This window comes from Cebidichthys violaceus, unplaced genomic scaffold (genome assembly GCF_023349555.1).
Source record: "Cebidichthys violaceus isolate CVI_PGR_0920_01 unplaced genomic scaffold, fCebVio1.0.p SCAF_7, whole genome shotgun sequence".
Classification (NCBI taxonomy): Eukaryota; Metazoa; Chordata; class Actinopteri; order Perciformes; family Stichaeidae; genus Cebidichthys; species Cebidichthys violaceus.
The window spans coordinates 16445305-16466500 of record NW_027176927.1 but is presented as its reverse complement, the minus strand read 5'-3'; the positions used below and the strand labels follow the sequence as shown (position 1 = coordinate 16466500).

Genomic DNA, 21196 nt, shown 5'->3' with positions numbered 1-21196 from the left:
GTTATGGGTAGCGGTCCACATCCCCCCCCCCCCCAGTTCACAGAGTTGTGAACAAAACAAGTCTAAGCCCTGAAAAGACCAAAGAAGCCAAGTTTAGATTAATAAAAACAGGAACTACCCAGTTGAGGTTTCGTGAAATCCCTTGAAAGGAAGCAACAACGTATCTAAAAGGAGCACGTCTCATGGAGGCAAGATCAACATTCACAACAATATGGATGATATTCTCAAAGGCTATACAGTAAATGATGTTTGGGAGGAGGCAAACAAACAAAAAAGAACTCTCAAAACAGCCAGATAATCTGTGTATATATTTGAATGTTGATGAGGAGCGGTACACACACACACACACACACACACACTCAAACCACACAGATCCACACACATTCATTCATTCATTCACACAAGGCTTCTGTTTTAGCCTACAACACACTTCATGTTAAGAATGTACCAGAACAGCCCAAAACTGAAGTGAAAGATGCATTACTCTTCATTTCTTTCATGAGGACTTTAAGCACCTGCAATTTCACGTTACAGGGCAACGGAATACTTCAGGCAACTTGCTAAATCGACACTTAATTCAACGTTAATTTTGTGCAGTAATTGAAAATCAACAGAGAACGGGACAAGAGTGGGTCGGGAATCAGCCATAAATGGCCAGTAAAAAGCTGATTGCTCTGATTCACTGAGAACGGGACGACTGCAGCTTTCATTTCTGTGAGTCAGCCTCAGGCATGGACTTCCAAGGGTTTTTGGGCAGAAGGCCTGTGCTCAGGATTTGTCTGGCATGTCCCAATCATTTCCCTTGACACCCGTTCAAATTCTGGCAAGTGGGAATAATAGGCCAAGCTGTCAATTGAAAACAGTCTTGTAAAATATTCATCCCTGAATGACCCGATTGGAAAACATCAGGGTCAAACACATGGGACTCTAAATAGAACCCAATCTACCCAGTCTGCTGAGAGATCACAAAAATGAATATGTGTCCCATCCATCCCTGACACTCTCGCTTCAGTCTAGTACTCAAACTCTTACACGACACGTCGTCAAAATGTCTTTTTTGTTGACTTTGGTAATACAACTCAAATGTAATGTCTGCTGCTGTATGCTTGCTCTCCTGGAACCGACTACACCAAGTTTAAATGAGACGTTCTATGGAAAAGCTCCAAAAAGGGAGATTAAACTGAATAATATAAGGACAGCCCCACATCAATTTGTGCATAAGGGCCACTTAACTGTTCATACCCCAAAACACGTCACCCTGCAGAGAGTGACCTGGTGTATTTTTAGCATGTAGGTCCTGGGGGTATTAGGGATGTGAACCTACAAGGTCATGGTTGCCAGCAGATGCCACAGAGGAGCTCGTGTCTAATGGGATTCACCGGCGTAAAGCTTTGATGCGACACACCATTTCACATGGTAGGCATGGTTACGTGGGAGGTCTGTCCTTGGTTCCCACTTTAAACTGGAATTCCATTTTGATATTTGGGCCAAATAATATCACGTGCAACCCTTTTCTTAATCACTTACATGACCTACAAGACACAGATAGGGATGTTTAGCACGGGCAATAAAAAGATCATGTGCATACGTCCTGCTCCGGAAGAAGACCGCTGAGTGAGTGACAATCACACCTACCTGAAGTCTGACCCGGGCCATCCAGTTTGGATTCACATTTTGGAAGCGAGCAATCTAAAGAGAGAAATAGAGAAATACAAAAGAAGTTAGAGGAGGGAGGTTTAACAAAGCAAATAAGGAGTGACATGTCTGTCCTGTGGTCTACTGCAGCAGCACAGCAGCCTTCACCATGGTTCAGTGTCAGAAGTTAGAGCTTTGACAGAACAAATGAGAGAGTGAGGAGCAGCTCTTTGATCTCAGTAGCTGGATAGTCCCTCCTTGAGATAAAGACCAACAGACATGATGCGCACACACACACACACACACACACACACACACACACACACACACTGTAAATGTGCACTCATATATACAAAAATGCCCATATAGTACACGCTGTAGCTAATCATGTGCTGGTGAAGACATACCGAACTGTCAAAATGTCTAGATCAAGACGATAGATCCTCGTGCTCGTTATCTCTCGTCTTTACCTTACGCTCTCACACTCTTTCACTCACTCACTCACACACACACACACACACACACACACACACACACACACACACACACACGCACACACACACGCACACACACACGCGCCATCAGAGGCGCACATACAGGCTCATGCGTGACTCTCAGCGCACTAGCTGATAAGCCGATGAATCATTGAAAGATACCCAGTACAGTAGAGATCTGTACGTCTGATGCCTGAGGAGGAGTCGTCGTCACGGAGACGAGCGCTGCGTCTGCTGCTCGGTATTCTTAAGCTCGTCGCGCCAGAGGCAGAGCGGGGTCCGGCCTGAGCTGCAGCGCCGGAACCAGTGACGTCAGTTTCGGCATCGCGATCAATTCAGAATTGATTAACAGATAAGGACTGACTCATTGTGGGTGTTATGCTAATCCCTAATTCAAATGCATTTTTATCTACGTTTTTACATAATTAAATACGGCAAAATGAAATTCTTTTATTATAACAAAAAACTGATGCGATATCTGTGCCAGTGACATTAACCTTGTAGATATATAGCAACTATGTCTTGACTCAAAGGATGCACATCAGACGTCATAGTGGCACGAGATACCAGGGAACCAGCAGCAGGAGCAGCTTAGCCCTGCTCCGCTCTGACTTCTCCTGGCTACCTTTCTGAAAAAGAACAGCCTGGCTTATGCTGCTGCCTAACGAGGATTACAGAGCGCACCTGTTCACACATTGCATGTTTCATTTCATGCAGTTGTAGTGTGGATAAAGTGTTTGGTCTAGTGGAGGAGCGCTCATCCTCTAGGAAAAGTGTATGAAAGAAGTTACAAATGTAACTATAGTCAAAGGCAACGGAGTGACGGAGCTTTCACTTGTGGCCGCGATCAAGTTCAAGTTGTGAGAAAGTTTGACAGGAACAACAACCACCACCACCACAGAGCATTCTCCAATAACCTCCTCGCCTGTGCTCCATCGGCCTTTGCGAGGGTGACGATTTCTATTCTATTTTAGTTACTGATAAAAACCTACTAATACGGGGTCGATGTGAGGAGTCAAATGATCATAAGTGGGATGTTCAATCAGTGAGGATGATTTTGGAAGGATGTTGAAACCTGGGAATGTTTCACAGGTTCATCTCACAGTAGCAGAGTGTGAATATCACCTTCATTTCATTTTCTTTGACGTGTGAATATTTAACTACAAGTTTCAGCCAAAGTGTGAAAGCTAAACCAACAAAACAAACAACATTTAGCTGCAGCAGAACAACACAATTGGCAGTACTTCTTCTAAAAACCTGTACCAGTGTAGTCCATGCAGTAGGATGAGATGATAAGTTTGATCCTCAACCTATTTTATCCGAAGCCAGAGAGGCCAAGCGGCAGTTTAGCCTCCCTAAGCCAGAGGAGCACTAGGTTGGCACTGTTTACGTGACAGGGATCAGAGCCTGCTGCTGTCTTCAAAGCAAGAGGGAATGTTACAGTGTGTGTGTGTGTGTGTGTGTGTGTGTGTGTGTGTGTGTGTGTGTGTGTGTGAGAGACTACACAGTTCCTGTTGGACAGACTGAGCACAGCTGTTGACAGAAGACAAGCAGTCTCAGGCAGCACACAAGCTCACACATGTATGCAAACACACTGCAGGCTGTGCTTTGATTTCACCAAAGCTAAGTCCATGCTCTGCTTTCCACCATTTTTTTGTTGTTGTTGTTGTTGTTAGTTTCATACACACTGAAGTAGCCTAAGACCTTGGCTTGTCTGCCAAAAGGGTAGAACATGTCATTAGTGCAGAGTAGTACAGTACAGCGCATTGGGTCTGCATCCTAAATTTGCAAGGTTGCAGATGGACGTGTGCAAGTGTGCGTGAGAGAATTTAAATTATTGAAAGTTATTGCGAACCTATTAACCCTTATAATAGAAAAATATCTAGCGCTAAAGAATGGAATTAACGCACAATTGAGAATGAAGTCCAGTGACCCAGGAGAGGAACGGGCTCACTCGCTAACCGACTTCATGAATGAAAAAGTGACACACATTGTGACACTCGACAGAGGAAGTGTCTCAGAAGTCAAGGGGGGGGCATGGCCTCGTGAGTCCCGGGCTCGTTTTTCAAAGGAGGCGCAGAGCTTTGTGGGAGGCTTGCAGCTTCAGACACCAGTTCCAGATGCTTTCTTGCTTTAAGCTGAAGGGAAAGAGAGAGGAGATTAAAAGAAGGAACTGTGAAAGACGGAGAGGATTGAAACGTCAATGCTCCCTGAAACTGAAGGGGCATAAAGAGGGAGGAGGGAGGTCGAGGAAGGAAAAAGTAGGAATGTGGAGGAATCCATATTGACATTTTTTGGATTAATATGTTTTACACAATGGTCTCTTGCAGTGCTAAAACTTCTTCTCCAAAAGCTGACACAATACTTTCAAAATGCTCCTTTTAGGATCTATGCAAAAGACACTTTATGTTTTGTTTCTTCTTTCTTTAATCTCTTTGCTAGTCTGATTTTGAATACAAATGCAATAACCTTTGTTTGGATGTCTCATTTACTGCCCAGGAGAAGGAAGGCAGGAGACCAGATATTACAAAACAGGATCATTATTTGAATATATGACAACCCTGAGCAGAGGCAAGGTATGAGGTAATGACGGGAGGCTGTGTGGGAGAGCAGTGGAGGAGGCGATGAAAGGAATGAAAGAGGATAGAATGAGAGGGAGTCTGCAGTTGACTGACAAGAGGTTTCTCTCTTATCTGATGGGGGATTTGCAGGAGACACGCAGACCAGACCACAGCCTATTTTTATGACCCGCAATCCTCCTATGCCTCCATCCCTCGCTCGTTCGACTCCAATCCTCCATCCCCCTCTTCCTTGCTTCCAGAGCCCCGGGCGACATGGGTGGGATGTGGTGATTTATACCTCCGTGCATGTGTGTGTGTGTGTGTGTGTGTGTGTGTGTGTGTGTGTGTGTGAAGTAATGAGCCTGTCCCACAGGCAACATTTCCCATCCCACAAACACATTACCAACCAATTGGAATTCCTGATTATCGACATAAGGCTACAAGCAGATATCTCTCAGGTAAATCAAGTGTTATCAACTAGTCCCAGCTATGATGGCTGGAAAAAAAGCATCTTCATCAGCAGTGACCATTTTACTACTTTGGTTAGTTTTAGGATGATTTAGCTAAGGCCTCCGCATAATTCTATGTTTATCACTTTACACTGAAAAATGCAAAATATCTCTCTTAGCATGAAACATGTAGCTTGGATCTAATGAGGTAGAAGTAGGATCACTGCTCTGCTTATTCTTTTACTGAGGTCTTCAGCAGTAGCCCCTGACTGCTCTCCATTGCATTGTGTAATAAACATAAAGCTCCAGTATGTCGTGACATTTAGTTCAAACTGTCCAGAAAATGAATGCCAAGCTAACATATTTGCCCAGCTTCAGTTTAAACGGACTGGAGTACATCTGCACATCTTCTCTGTGTTGAAAGAAGAAGCCCCTGGTCCTTGTGTGTGTCTTCACAGTGACCCCTGTCATAGATGTACATGACATTTTACACCAATCAATAACTTGTTGAGATGAAGGGGGGGGGGGGGGAGGAGGTTACACGCCCGTAAAGTGTATTACGACTCTCTCGAAAAAGCTTGAGAGTCTCTGATGAGATCGATCAGCGTGGTCTGGCCGTAAAATAGGTAATTGCCTCGCTGTGCTACCTTCTTCATTTTGTCTTCACCATAAAACTCTCCAACAAACACCAAGAGAGGAACGCGCTATAGCAAGCATCCCAACATCTGGAAGGTATCGGGAGCATACAGTAGGCTTATTGCAAACACGTCTTCCTCACATACAGTACACTGGTCTGGAATCACTCATGTTTAGGCATGCTCATTAGCCGGGATGTGACCGTTTGTATTTGATGATTAGAAGATCAAAAATGTATTCTTTTGTGAGTTTTGTGTATTCAATGTTTTTGTTCACTGTGCTGTGCCATAGGTCACAGCTACAACAATTTAGAGTACATAACAGTCCTTTTTTGTTTCTTTTTGTTTCCCTGTATTTTGCAGCAAGCGCTCTATTTCTATCATTTTTAGGAATTTTAGTCTTTTCTTGATGACAGATGACGGTGTAGAAATGGGGAACGGGAGTATGGTCCCAAAGCAGAAATCAAAACCCCGACATTGCAGTCATATGGGATGGGATGCACCGGCTGTAACCACTCCTAAATATCTAGTTATCTTTGTTGGATTTGAAGAGTTCTGGAACCATCTGATTTAGACTCTTCACACATACAATCAATGCCACTGTTTCATTTCGCTACTGTGTCATGTTGAGACATGCTGTTGCATTGGATTGTTGAACAACTACTACAATGCGGATCGTAAAAGAATGTGCTTACAATCCTGCCGGTGAACTAAAATACTGACCAGTAAAATCTGAAGGTTTTTGCCAAGAAGCCAAAAGAACTTATCAGACCGATCGTCGTGGCACTTTGAGTTTAGCTCGGTCGACAGATATTGCTGTGCAGGGCTTTAATATGTTGCGCTTAATACGTCGGTCATATCAACTATACAGATGTATATGTCGTTCAAGCTAGTCCTCCCCTTCTCCCTGAGTTGAATACGTGAGATAGCCCAGGCGATTTAGCGGCGCAGGCAATGCCAACCTAAGCTCATGGTTTTTAACTCTGACCAACTGCCAATTAGGCTGTGCCCCTGGATGCAAGCAGAGGGTTTCAGCCTCGTGGAGAGCAGAGCAGAGCAGCCTACATTTTGCAGGGTGTGCTCCACCCAAGCCTGAGCTCTATAATTTGATGAGTGAAGGCTTGTTTGTCCCTCTAAGTATGTCATGTCCTCCCTTTCTGAAGCTCACTCACTTTCCCCTCTATTCTATATTCTCATTGACTGTCTTCATTTGTCGTTGACTTCCCATTCACCCCTCTCCCTCTCTAACAGTGCTGCCTACTGTACATCATGCACTCCAAGATGCCTGCTGCACGGCCTATCGAAGTCCTCGTTCTCATCTATGATTATAGAGCATGCGAGATATCGTCGGGTCATTATGCTTTCATGGACTATGACTAAGAAGATGAAGAATCTCTGCTCTGTGATTTGGCTCTCGTTACAGACTGCACTGGCACAGGTCAGTCGGTTCACTTTGGGCACAGAGGGAAATGCCTCGCTGCGTTGTCAATACTGACACTGCTATTGGTGACGCTAATATCTGGCTTCTATCCTCAATGCAAGATGCACTAAACGACAACCTGTTAAACAAAGCATGCATAGGTGCAACACACATCATTGGTGTTTACTTAGACTGCTGCTGTCAGTCGAAATTGAGCACATTGTCAATTTTTTTCAAAAGCATAGGGGTTTTTAAAAAGCTGCCCGTGCAATACATAGCAGAGGTAATCACTTATGCTTCTGCCTATCAATTATTCTTCTGGTATAAAAATCTATTATTTAGCGCTGCAGACTGCAAAGACACTCATACACATATAGTTGAAAGCCTGTTTGCATAAGTAATGAGTCGACAAGAAGCCACTTTCACACAGTATTGTTTCACAGATTACGTAAACAGCAGATCTTTGCAACGAACCACTGTCTTATGACTACTGACTGATGACCACTGACTGATGACCACTGACTGAAGACCACTGTCTTATGACTACTGACTGATGACCACTGACTGATGACCACTGACTGAAGACCACTGACTGAAGACCACTGTCTTATGACTACTGACTGATGACCACTGACTGATGACCACTGACTGAAGACCACTGTCTGATGACCACTGACTGAAGACCACTGACTGAAGACCATTGACTGAAGACCACTGTCTGATGACCACTGACTGAAGACCACTGTCTGAAGACCACTGACTGAAGACCACTGTCTGATGACCACTGACTGAAGACCACTGTCTTATGACCACTGACTGACGACCACTGACTGAAGACCACTGTCTGATGACCACTGACTGAAGACCACTGACTGAAGACCATTGACTGAAGACCACTGTCTGATGACCACTGACTGAAGACCACTGTCTTATGACCACTGACTGACGACCACTGACTGAAGACCACTGACTGAAGACCACTGTCTTATGACCACTGTCTGATGACTACTGTCTGAAGACCACTGACTGAAGACCACTGACTGAAGACCACTGTCTGATGACCACTGACTGAAGACCATTGACTGAAGACCACTGTCTGATGACCACTGACTGAAGACCACTGTCTGATGACCACTGACTGACGACCACTGACTGAAGACCACTGACTGAAGACCACTGTCTTATGACCACTGTCTGATGACTACTGTCTGAAGACCACTGACTGAAGACCACTGACTGAAGACCACTGTCTGATGACCACTGACTGAAGACCACTGTCTTATGACCACTGTCTGATGACCACTGACTGAAGACCACTGTCTGATGACCACTGACTGAAGACCACTGTCTGAAGACCACTGACTGAAGACCACTGACTGAAGACCACTGTCTTATGACCACTGACTGAAGACCACTGACTGAAGACCACTGACTGATGACCACTGACTGAAGACCACTGTCTGATGACCACTGACTGAAGACCACTGACTGAAGACCACTGTCTGATGACCACTGACTGATGACCACTGACTGAAGACCACTGTCTTATGACCACTGACTGAAGACCACTGACTGAAGACCACTGACTGAAGACCACTGTCTGATGACCACTGACTGAAGACCACTGACTGAAGACCATTGACTGAAGACCACTGTCTGATGACCACTGTCTGATGACCACTGACTGAAGACCACTGACTGAAGACCACTGTCTGATGACCACTGACTGAAGACCACTGACTGAAGACCATTGACTGAAGACCATTGACTGAAGACCACTGACTGAAGACCACTGTCTGATGACCACTGACTGAAGACCACTGACTGAAGACCACTGACTGAAGACCACTGTCTGATGACCACTGACTGAAGACCACTGTCTTATGACCACTGTCTTATGACCACTGTCTGATGACCACTGACTGAAGACCACTGTCTTATGACCACTGTCTGAAGACCACTGTCTGATGACCACTGACTGAAGACCACTGTCTGATGACCACTGACTGAAGACCACTGTCTTATGACCACTGTCTGATGACCACTGACTGATGACCACTGACTGAAGACCACTGTCTTATGACCACTGTCTGATGACCACTGTCTGATGACCACTGACTGAAGACCACTGTCTTATGACCACTGTCTGATGACCACTGACTGATGACCACTGTCTGAAGACCACTGACTGAAGACCACTGACTGAAGACCACTGTCTGATGACCACTGACTGAAGACCACTGACTGAAGACCATTGACTGAAGACCACTGTCTGATGACCACTGACTGAAGACCACTGACTGAAGACCACTGTCTGATGACCACTGACTGAAGACCACTGACTGAAGACCATTGACTGAAGACCATTGACTGAAGACCACTGTCTGATGACCACTGACTGAAGACCACTGACTGAAGACCACTGACTGAAGACCACTGTCTGATGACCACTGACTGAAGACCACTGTCTTATGACCACTGTCTTATGACCACTGTCTGATGACCACTGACTGAAGACCACTGTCTTATGACCACTGTCTGAAGACCACTGTCTGATGACCACTGACTGAAGACCACTGTCTGATGACCACTGACTGAAGACCACTGTCTTATGACCACTGTCTGATGACCACTGACTGATGACCACTGACTGAAGACCACTGTCTTATGACCACTGTCTGATGACCACTGTCTGATGACCACTGACTGAAGACCACTGTCTTATGACCACTGTCTGATGACCACTGACTGATGACCACTGTCTGAAGACCACTGACTGAAGACCACTGACTGAAGACCACTGTCTGAAGACCATTGTCTGATGACCACTGTCTGAAGACCACTGACTGAAGACCACTGTCTGAAGACCATTGTCTGATGACCACTGTCTGATGACCACTGTCTGAAGACCACTGACTGAAGACCACTGACTGAAGACCATTGTCTGATGACCATTGTCTTATGACCACTGACTGATGACCACTGTCTGAAGACCACTGACTGAAGACCACTGACTGAAGACCATTGTCTGATGACCATTGTCTGATGACCACTGACTGATGACCACTGTCTGAAGACCACTGACTGAAGACCACTGTCTGATGACCACTGACTGAAGACCACTGTCTTATGACCACTGTCTGATGACCACTGACTGATGACCACTGTCTGAAGACCACTGACTGAAGACCACTGACTGAAGACCACTGACTGAAGACCACTGTCTGAAGACCATTGTCTGATGACCACTGTAGTTGTCACTGGGGATACGGCTCTGAAGCAACTTGTTCAGACAGTTATTTAATCTTGCGTATGGTACATCTGGCTGCTTCTACGTCTTAATCGAGTTTCACAGTGCAGTTCTGTACAATAATGCGATTGCAAAGGCCCAGTAAATTCATTACGTACCACTCAAGAGACTATCTATGAATTAATACCTTGTAAAAAAAAAAGAAGTTGTAATATCGTGCGCGCAAATGTTATTTTTGGTTTTGCCGAGATGGCTGTGTCCATAGCGCTGTGATATATTTAACAGTGGTTAATAACCTAAAGGTGTACTGCCTCACTGAGTGACCACAGGATTTGTAGTTCATGGGGAGCTAATGGCATGAAGCTACGTTCAGAAAGAGACGGTGGCTCTGCGTTGCAAAACATGACTGCACATTAAGGAATGCTGAACCATCAGAAGCTGCAGAGGAAGGTAGCACAGCGTTAACGTGCCTTTCAATTTATAACGCACTACAGATTTTGGGAAGGTTTGAAGCCCAATTATGAAAAGGATTGGCTTGATCTGGTTTTGGTGGCCCTGCGAATTGATCCGGGTTTAGACCCAAGTCCAGTTTTGCTTTGTTCCATGGATTGAGAAACTCACATTGCTAGTGATGCGAGTGTTACGCCATCGGCCATTTCAAGAATAAACATCGAGTTCCAGCTTTCCATGACAGCAGAGGACAAACCCGGGTGTGAGGTCCTACAGGGAACAGCGTACCATATCTGTCATGCATGCTCACTCTAAAGAGATACATGCACACCGTTGATTCATATCTACAATTCATCAATTCATGCTTTGAAAACGCTGCACACGTGTTGGTGAAGATGCTCCTTCGTCGGCTCGTGTTGTTCATATTTGCGTGTGTTTTCTTGATTTAAGTTGAGCTCTCGGGGCCACCGTAGGAAATGCACGTGGCTCTTCAGACCGAGAAGGAGAGCGCCACCCTCACTCATCTACTCCTAGAACATAATACATGACATAAGCATTTTGAGGAGACAGAAGTAAAGGTATTGATAGGCAGTGAATCAAACCCAAACATACGACATTGATTAGCATTCATGCTAATGAAAATTCAACTAAGAAAAGCCCTAGCAATGAGCAACTTGCCTTGATCAAATCATCCAATATGTTGAATGCTGCTAAGGTGCATAACCAGCAGTATGTTAATGGATGTGTCACTTTGAGGAATGCTTCATTTAAGTCCAAACCAACAATCCAAACAGGAAAGAAAAGGCGTGCTTTCATGAACCTACTGAAAACAGAATAAGACTTTATTGGTCTGACAGTCAGCTGACTAAGTTATTTATAAACAACTAAATATAGTTACAGAGAGTGGTTTTGTATCTCAATGCTTTAAAAAACACCTGGACAGCTGAGCGTGATGGGATGATGAAGGTTGGAAGAACAAACGTAGTTCCTGTCTTCTAAGCGTTCAAGAGAGCGGTTGTGTATTTCTCATCTCAGTCGCAATCATTTCAGGAATTGGATGCTAAATCACGGCATGAGCAACTCGGGAGAGTGACTCAGCAGCTGAGCTGTGATCCACGGCAGCAGTGTGGGACTCAGAGATGGAGCTCCATCTGCTCACCAAAAATAATCACGCAAAGAGGTGCGTCAATTGTCAAGGGCTGATGAGAATATCATTGATTCAGGTGACGAAAAAGAAAACAGTGCAGGATCGAAGATTAGGATTCTTAAACACCTTCTGATGGATTTGATGGAAAGACAGCTCTGCAGCTAAACTCTCATTCAGCTATCCAGCCAGTCAGTGAGTTACTCTCACACTACGTCGACCTCTTAGCCCGCGATCAAAGCAGCTCAGACAGCCGGTCAATCACTTCAGTTCTCTTTCAGGAGAAGAATGGGACATATTCTATCCTTCGCTCGCTAACTACTGCAGCAAAGTGCATCCACACTCACACACACACACACACACACACACGCAGAGCCCCTGAGATAAAGCGCTGGGGATCAACCAGGATGAGCAGCTCTGTGCCAAGATTTCAACGTGCAACAAGCTGGCAGCAATCAGGGAGTCTGCTGGAGAGGCTACAGGGAGCGGGGCGGCCATCACTACTGGTCCTTCACCGTGAAGCTACAGGAACCACAGGGATGAAAGCATGAATGACAAAACATCTCATACCATGTTTGGACAAAATGCTGATCTGTATGTGTGATTGATCATATTTATAATAGAGTTAAAGTAAAAGGAGCAAATGTTTTCAATTTCAGATTGATAAACTGAATGAGATCAATAACATATTTGAATTAATTGCATAAACGACACAAAGTGCTATTCTCCATTTTAACAGCACAGAAAGGTTCAATGCTTTCTCTTGATAATAGTATCTTATTAAAGTTTCCTGAGGCCGTAACCTATTTCTGTCTCCGTCATGAATACTGTATGAACTGCGTTTGCCGCTACATAAACATCCAAGCAGTCCAACTTCGCTGTGAGCCAACTTTCCAGCCTGATACAACACAGCTATAGGAAAACCCATTGGCAGGCTTCCAACCGACCGTAAGAAGGACTGCAACATTTGAAAACAATCCACTTTGACAACATTCCTAACAGTCTGACTGGCAGAGGCAACTTCTAGGAGAACGTATGTGATTTTAAAAAGTATGAAGTAGGCCTATATGTGTGTGTGTGTGTGTGTGTGTGTGTGTGTGTATGCACATGCATGCATTCATATCTTCATATGCACTTAGGTGGACATGTTGTCTGTGTGTGTTCCTGGGTGTGCAATTTGCAATAATAGTGAGCAGCAGACCCTCAGGCACCAGGTGTCACTGAGAGAAACAGCTGAGAGAGAGAGAGAGAGAGAGACACAGCTGCTTCTTCTGGTGTGCATCAGAGGTGGTCCCTCTCTAATGGTGGAGACATATTTATGCACTTTTTATTTCAAATGTACCTTTTTCAAAAGCTATGTAGCATTCCTCGGCGTCCCGATGCCTGTGTCACATTGGGTTGAATACGTATTTTACAAGGTTGGAACAAGTGGGGGCTTGGTGGTGAGTTATTAGCCACATCGATATCTAATCTACACACGCGACGTTGAAAAGTCTAAAACGTGCCACACCGTGTTTTCACACTCCAACAAATGCTTGTTATACAGGTTTGGAAAAAAAAAAGTACATCACACGTTAATGGGAACCATGTTAAATATGCCTAACATCACAGCAAAAACACACGTTCTTATAGGAATGGGATATAAAGCAGAGTAAGGGATTATTATCATTGGAGAGAGAATGCTCATGTAATGAACATTACACCTTGCCCCTACAGATACTAATAACAACATTATAATATTAGATAATAATGTTTCTGAGAGCAACAACGTGCAGTACAGTGTCATCACTTGATATCGGGCAGCATGCAGCCCCCTCTATACGGTGCTTATGTTTAGGGTGCAGAGTGATAAGGTACAAGCAGGCCTATCCTTATTTGTTAGCATGATGCCATCATATCAGACGGGCCCAGTGCGTTGAGCGCAACCTATTGCCCATACGTGCATCCATGGCCTAGCCTCTATCCATGCGTCAGATGTGAGCCCTGGGTTAAGAGAGTGACGCATGACCCCGCGTTCGTGTACGACAGTCTTCAATCCACACACACCTCTGAAAACAAGAACATCATTTATCAGAATGCTCGACCCACATCCAATGGGCTCGTGATGGATGCATCCTGCAACGACGCAATAGTCGTAAAGCACGGAGAGGCTGTGGTCGAGCTGTAACCATCCACACCTTGTGGAAATACTTGGACCAACACAAAATGGGGTCACTGCCTAATAATCAAACGCACATATTCCAGGAGGTGTTATTTAATCTGCTGTCATCAAAGGCTGCGAGATATGACAAGTCAGCGGACTTGAAACGTGGTAAATAACTACAAGGATGTGCGCATCTCCAGCACCTCTGACGCCCACAACTCGCTCATGAAACCCGTCCGTGCTTCTTCTTTTTTTTCTTCTTTTTTTGTCATTTTTTGGCAACAATGTGGCAGACCACCAGTGACCACACCGACAGCTCTACTGCATCCCTCCCAGAGCCAGACTCGCCCCTTCCCGACTTACCGGATTTGAAAAACGCCGCTATGTCTGCCGCGTCCTTCGCAGCCTCATCTAGTCCCTCTCCTGCGCTCATGGCTGTGGTCGCTAGTGCGGAAAATAGCGATAGCTATCCTCAATAGTTGCTTTATTTATTGTTGCAATAACTATTTATCAGCAAAAGCGGCTCCCGACGCCTTTCATTGAAGCAGATCCCGGTCATACAAGCTGTGCTCTCTTCATTACGCGAGAGACCTCCTCCTCCATTTTGGCCGAGAAGGGAAAATCCTGGCGACCGATCGGCGGCGCTCCCGAGTTGGGACGTGAGGGGAGGATGAGGGAGGGTGAGGGAGGGTGAGGCAGAGGAATGGGGGGGTTGATAGTGAGAGAAGGCGGAGGTAAAAGAGGAGGGGAGGAGGTCTGAGGGAGGAGGGCTATTCCGTCTCGAGTGGTGGGTGGGGGTGGGATATCCTGGGATTCCGTTTCGGGGGGTTTTGGTGCATTGTGCGCCACCCAAATTTATCGTGCGCCACAGCACATCGGCAGCCCCCATCGTCACTCACTGCGGTGCTGATGCGGGCTGCGTGGGAGTCATTCTTCCGGATTGTGTGCCTTAAAAGCTTCAAGCCCAGATGTTATGGGGGATGTCACATCGACAACATCATGCTTGTTTAAATGTAGGTGACGTGTAATGGTCACAGTAGTATCAGTAGTAGTGCAGCACTTCTCCTATACCTCATCATAAGCCATTAGCTGAATTCTTGCGAAAACGTGAGTGTGTTATTCCCACGAGGTCACTGAGTTCTTGTGTTGTGTTGCATTATTTAGTTTCATAAGAGTTATGGTCTACTGGATGATTGCAAGTCGTTCACAAGTGTAATATTTCGTTTGCACGTGCGGCTCCTCGCGGTTTAGCGGATAAGAGGATGGCAATGACGACGAAGCAGAAGGACTGTTTAATTCTCTCTTCATCTCCCAGTGATGAAGATGATGCTACAGTATGAGGTCATTTGCCCCACAAATCTAACCCAGTTCTCACCGACAGCTGCGGCTCGGCTCCTTTAACTGGGCACAGTGCACTGCTGCCATCTAGCGGTTTCCTTCACACATTGCTCTGATATGACGGCCGAGCGTCAAATAATAATATATGGGACTTCATTAAATAAGACAAAAAATATGTATATGTCCTCGATCACATCAATATTCGGACGTCCTGCCTTACAGACACGTTGTGCACGTGACTGTTGCCTGTTCCATGCATACGGCTGTGACGTCATCAGTCTGATTGGCGCAGCTGGGCAATCAGCCGGCACACCTGTAACTAATTAAGCCTAATGTTTCCTAACGCCTCGTAAAACACATAGCTGCAAAACGAAAGACTAAAACACAGGCAAAGCAAAAAGGGGTTTTAAAGTGTGTACAATTTAGTACAAGTTAGTATTGACCTTTTGTAAAAACTAGTTGACCAGCTAGCCTGTTAAACGAGCATAACTGACTAACTTAACGTTAGCCTATAGGCCTAACGCTAATCAACAGTCGACAGGAATGTAAAACTATCTTATCTAAATGTGTTGCCAGCGATGGAGAGTCAACACTTAAACACTTCAGAACGAGCAGTTGGCTTTTTCAGAAAAGTTGGCCAACAATAACGGCACGAATTCCACCACCTTCTACAAAACCAGCAAGCTACCATTAACCAAAAGTGACTTCATTTTAAATCTGCTTACTTGCTCTGAGTCCACGGTCGTTGAAGCACTTCTGTCCAGGCTACTCTAAACTGTTCAGTTGATTACGGTATTTTTATTTTATTTTGAAAACGGTATAAATAGACAATGAATAAATTGTCTACCTTCATCTTTCGGGTCCAGCCCACTTCCCCCGTTTGCCCCCCTTTTTTTTTTTTTTTTTTTTTAACAAATTCCCTCATTCCCTTGGAAACCACTAACAAGACACGACCACCGCAGGGAAAGCGCGTGCACGGCCAGGCGCTTCAACCAGGAAAACAAAATCTGAAAAAACCCATAGAGAACCCTGAATAAACAACGCAGGGCGCTCGACGCCGATGAAGCATGAGAATTCGAAGTCTGGTAATAAAGGAGACATTTGTGTGAGAGTGTTGTAACCATGTCCTTCAGCTCTCGACTCGCCAAAGTCAGCTACAGGAGCAGACCCACCCAAGCTAGTGTCCCAGTGGAGTCCTCCAGGGAAGCGCAGGTAGGGCCTCATTTCAATTTGATAACGACCTCTTGAAAAGAGGAAAACCTCCTCAGTATCCGAGGAATGTAAACACTTAATATGAGGAACATTATGACTGACTATGGTGTTTATAATGCGTTTTGATATATATACATTTTTGGGTTTGGTTCTTCTGGCTAAGCTCGGTTATATTTTGTGTCTTGTTTTGTCATCAATGAGCATTTTTGTCAAGTTGTAATGTAAAATGCCACATGTGTTGCTTTCGTCTTAGTGCACCTCAAACAAACACAACAAGTGGGTTCAAATATGTTGTATCATTTCATGTTTAATGTAACATTGGCCTCCACTACCGTACCTAGTTATTTACAGTGGCACAGCTAGGTGCGGCTAACTCTAAATAGGATGATGTCAGTTGGAAGAGTGACGCTTACGTCAAATGCCCCTTCTGCTCTGCATAGATGTAAGTGTGCAGATATCTATTCCATTAGTTTGAGCTTCCAGCACCTTATTTAAGGCAGAGCCGGGTGCAGCGGTGGTTATCCTGCGCTTACCTTCTCTCTTATGTGGGGAAAAAAAGAAACCGAGTGATGGAATTAATCTGCACTTCATTTTCAATTTAAGAACCCCCTGCACTCTGACAATTACTCTGAGAGCCACCACACTATTAGACTCGCGGGCCTCCCAGCAGTAGTCAAAAACAGCTGGAGCACAGCGTACCGTATTGTAACGCTGCATTATGAGCCTCCAACCACTAGATGGTAGTGTATAGTTAAGGAAATGTTAGCTAAGCCTATGAAGGCTGGAAGATTTGACATCTAGTGCTCTTCATCAGTCATTATCGCAATAGTCACTGTTCTCAGTAAGCATCTGTTTGTGCAGGTTCATTGTGTTTGTCTCTGTTTGAAATAAGAGTAAAGCACCGCCCTCCTATCTATGCATTAGCGTCAAAATAACAATAATCCTGTACTGTCACGATCTGGACAGATCAATATATTATAGTATTGATATAATACTTGAAATGACTAAAAGACTCAAGACTTGTTGTCGAAGTGTTGTGTTTTCACAGCAGCCGGTGTCATCTCTGCACCTGCAGCATTGCCTCGTCTTTTCTGTTAATTGCAGTGGGTAGACTTGCTGTTGATTCCTGCCCTGTGTAAGATGTTAGACTATTTTTTCAGCCTATGCTTGTCGTCCTTATGGCCATTTTGTATTAGCCTAGTAATAGACTTTAGATAAAGTGTTTTGTAATCGCAGGAGTGGTTGAAACCAAACGGACAACAAAGTCCATCAAAGGAGAGACGGTGCGAGTCAAAGTGCAGAGTCCTCGGAGGTGTGGTTTTAAAGCGGATTTGTTTCGGGGTTTAGGCTCTCCGTGTTCGTAGCAGTGGGAGCGTCCTCCGGGAGGGTAGTGGACCTTTTTCCCGTCTTGGTCCCGCTCTGTGTCTTTTTCTTTCACATCTCACAAGCCCCTCATTTATAATTTACAGGCACTCTCCTGTTTCATGGCAGCTCAAAACCAGACAGTTCAACTTTGAAAATCAGTCATGGCATATTGAAAAATTGATGACCCAACTGCTTTTAAATGCAAAGCTTCGCAATCATTTCTTCAATATCAAATCGTCAGTCAGATCCTTGTGTAGAGAGCTGTGCTTCTCATCTGCTGGACGCCACAGTGAAAGCTAATGGAATTTTTTAATAATAATTAGTGTGAGGTGTGTGTGTGTGTGTGTGCGTCTTCTGTTTGTGTGTGTGTGTGTGTGTGTGTGTGTGTGTGTGTGTGTGTGTGTGTGTGTGTGTGTGTGTGCGCGTGTGTGTTGACTGGTTGAATGATTAGGGTTTCCCCACTGGAGCTGCAATGATCATATACATATAGATGATTCTTTTCCTGATCGTTCATTTTATTCTATAAAATGTCAAAATAAGAGAGCCCTAGGTGTCATTTTTAGATTGTTTTATGCAAAAACCAAATGGTATTCATTTAACAATGATATACAAGGGAGACAAACAGCAAATTCTCGTATTTGAGAAGCAAGAGCAAGTAAATGTTTTGTATTTCTGCTTGATGAACAATTATTGTCAAATAGTTGTCTGTTAAGGTTAAAGTTCTGTATGTTTTTCATAATGGATTCATGATCTTTAGGCAGGCCCTACAGAAAGCACAGCGCTATCCTGCTGTAAGCAATTCTCCAGCTCCGGTGAAAGAAAAGCCAACGAGGAGGAGCATTAGAATTGCATTTTTCCTGTAATATTGTCTTCTCAACAAAAGCCAAAACAGGGAAATATGAATACGCCTTGAAAATGTCCGTAAGACTGCAGCTCTTCATTTAAGAATTTGATGTGACAAAGTACAATGTCAAACGTCACCATTATATTCTCACCCTGTGAAGCTGTTGCTACAGTCGCTACATGACTAGTATTGGTCAGTTAGCACACAATGGCAATGCATACAATCTCCAAAGAGGTGTTTAGTTTGTGAAACCTGGTGACCTTTAAGAGGCAAATGTCTCCTTATAAGGTCATTTTAAATTCATACTACAGTGAGACGCTATGTTTTATCAGTGTGTGTGTGTGTGTGTGTGTGTGTGTGTGTGTGTGTGTGTGTGTGTGTGTGTGTGTGTGTGTGTGTGTGTGTGTGTGTGTGAGAAAATGTTATCTGCCCACACTACACACAACCCCCACTCCTGTCTCTCCTTCCCTTTGTTGTAATTGACTTGTAAGGTGAGAGCAGGGCCTTGATAATTAGTTTGCAGACAGACGGTCATCCAACACCGCATTATCTAGTTAGCGGTCCCCTTTTAGGAGCAACACTCTCATCATTTCAGGGCAGTAACCTTTCTCACGTGGCGAATAAGAAGGCTGATCGCTCACATACTGTAGCAAAGCCACTTGTTCTCTGCCTTGTCTTCTTTGTTGGAACCTGTAATTTTCTAATGTCATGAAAAGCAAAGCCAATTAAGGTGGTGGAACGACCTGGAAAGAAGTGTCAGACTGAACGGCCCACGATGCTGCATTTTAAACCAGACTATCAAAACAAGGTAAGGTGACCCAAGAGTTCTGAAGTTACAGACAACTTGGCTTCTGGGCTATGTAATTCATCATTCATGTGTCAGGATTGAGTAAACAGCTCGTGTGCTGGTATCAAAAAGGTGGCTGGTAGAGAAGTTCAAGGCTGAAGCAAGGGAGACGGAGTTTTTTTTTTTAATGCATGAAAGAGTCTGAGAGTTCTAGTGTGCTGCAGGTTATGCAGGCGTTCCACAAGGAGCAATAACTCCATGCAATGGACCAAAGAAATATGCATCAAAACACCTCTTGAAGTGCAAGTTCTTCGATAAAAATAGCATTTGATGAAACACCACAGCATGGATTTAAAAACACTTATTATATTTTACTGTACGTCATGTTTTTAGTTACATTTGAATTACCGTCCAAACTGAGTGACAATTGCAGATTACAGAATGTGTTCACCAAGCAGAAGAGACAACACTTTGAGGTCAGATCACTTTTCCTTCCCGGCTGTCATTTTGTGGGTTTTTGCTCCTGTATCATCAAATATACATATTACATATTTATAGAATACAAAAGAGACAAGTCAGACAAAAGGCTCCGTGATCCGTGCTAATGCAGATCTACTGTAGATGTTTACACGGGGATAAGAATCCACTTAAGAGTTACACAAATGAGGACCAAGTTTCAAAATCCTTCACAAAATATTTCTTTAGACTGATTCACTCATTTTGTCATGAAAGAACTGAATGTGAATTTGACATATTCTGCTGCTATTGTTTCAAAAAGGAAGACGTTTTGTTTTTGGGACTAATCCCGGCCTGTTGTGTTGTTGTTGTTGTTGTTGTTTAGTCCATAGCTACTAATCTTGAAGGAGCATTTGAACCAGATTCATAAGATGTATTTGATCAGGTGACATAGTGGGTGTCCATGAGCTCAACACAGAACTGCTTATTTCCTCTAGTTGTACTCTCATTGTGTGTGTGCGTTGTGTGTGTGCGTTGTGTGTGTGTGTGTGTGTGTGTGTGTGTGTGCGTGTTAGTTTGTGGATGTGTCAGTGTTTGCAGACAGAGCTAGGTGTCTGTGGGTATTTACCTGCGTATGAAAGGGTGTTCATTCATTCATGAGTGTGTGTGTGTGTGTGTGTGTGTGTGTGTGTGTGTGTGTGTGTGTGTGTGTGTGTGTGTGTGTGTGTGTGTGTGAGGCGCTGGTGCCTATGGCTCACGGACTTTCTGTGTCTGTCAGTTTGTTTGATCAGATCTATCTTGACCACAGCTGGATGTGAAAACTCTCATCCACTACTTGACAGGAGTAGCCATTAAAGATGAAGCCGGCAGCTCTGCTGGCTGCCTGGTCACCACTGATAACTTGATAGGGCTGATCACTTTGTGGGTGACAGTTATTCAGCTCCCCTGTGTGTAGATGCAGACGAGGAAGCGATAGCGGGGAAGAAGATCCGGTACAGGAGGGTTTGAGTCGC

General features: G+C 44.5%; 2 protein-coding genes across 5 annotated transcripts in view; one reads left to right on the top strand and one right to left on the bottom strand.

The window, feature by feature from the left end:
* Nucleotides 1-14897, bottom strand: part of triob (trio Rho guanine nucleotide exchange factor b) — a 93953-nt gene extending 79056 nt beyond the window's left edge. The window contains exons 1-2 of one of the 3 annotated variants that reach the window (XM_068736004.1): nt 14545-14897; nt 1636-1689 (exon numbers count right to left, since the gene is read on the bottom strand). In XM_068736004.1, the coding sequence (XP_068592105.1) occupies nt 1636-1689; nt 14545-14614 (124 nt within the window). In that variant the 5' untranslated portion in view covers nt 14615-14897. The remainder of the gene's footprint in view (nt 1-1635; nt 1690-14544) is intronic. The other 2 variants (XM_068736000.1, XM_068736002.1) reach the window with 2 other exon arrangements.
* Nucleotides 14898-16410: 1513 nt separating this feature from the next.
* Nucleotides 16411-21196, top strand: part of dnah5 (dynein, axonemal, heavy chain 5) — an 84355-nt gene continuing 79569 nt past the window's right edge. For both annotated transcript variants that reach the window (XM_068736073.1, XM_068736072.1), the window contains exon 1: nt 16411-16731. In XM_068736073.1, the coding sequence (XP_068592174.1) occupies nt 16642-16731 (90 nt within the window). In that variant the 5' untranslated portion in view covers nt 16411-16641. The remainder of the gene's footprint in view (nt 16732-21196) is intronic.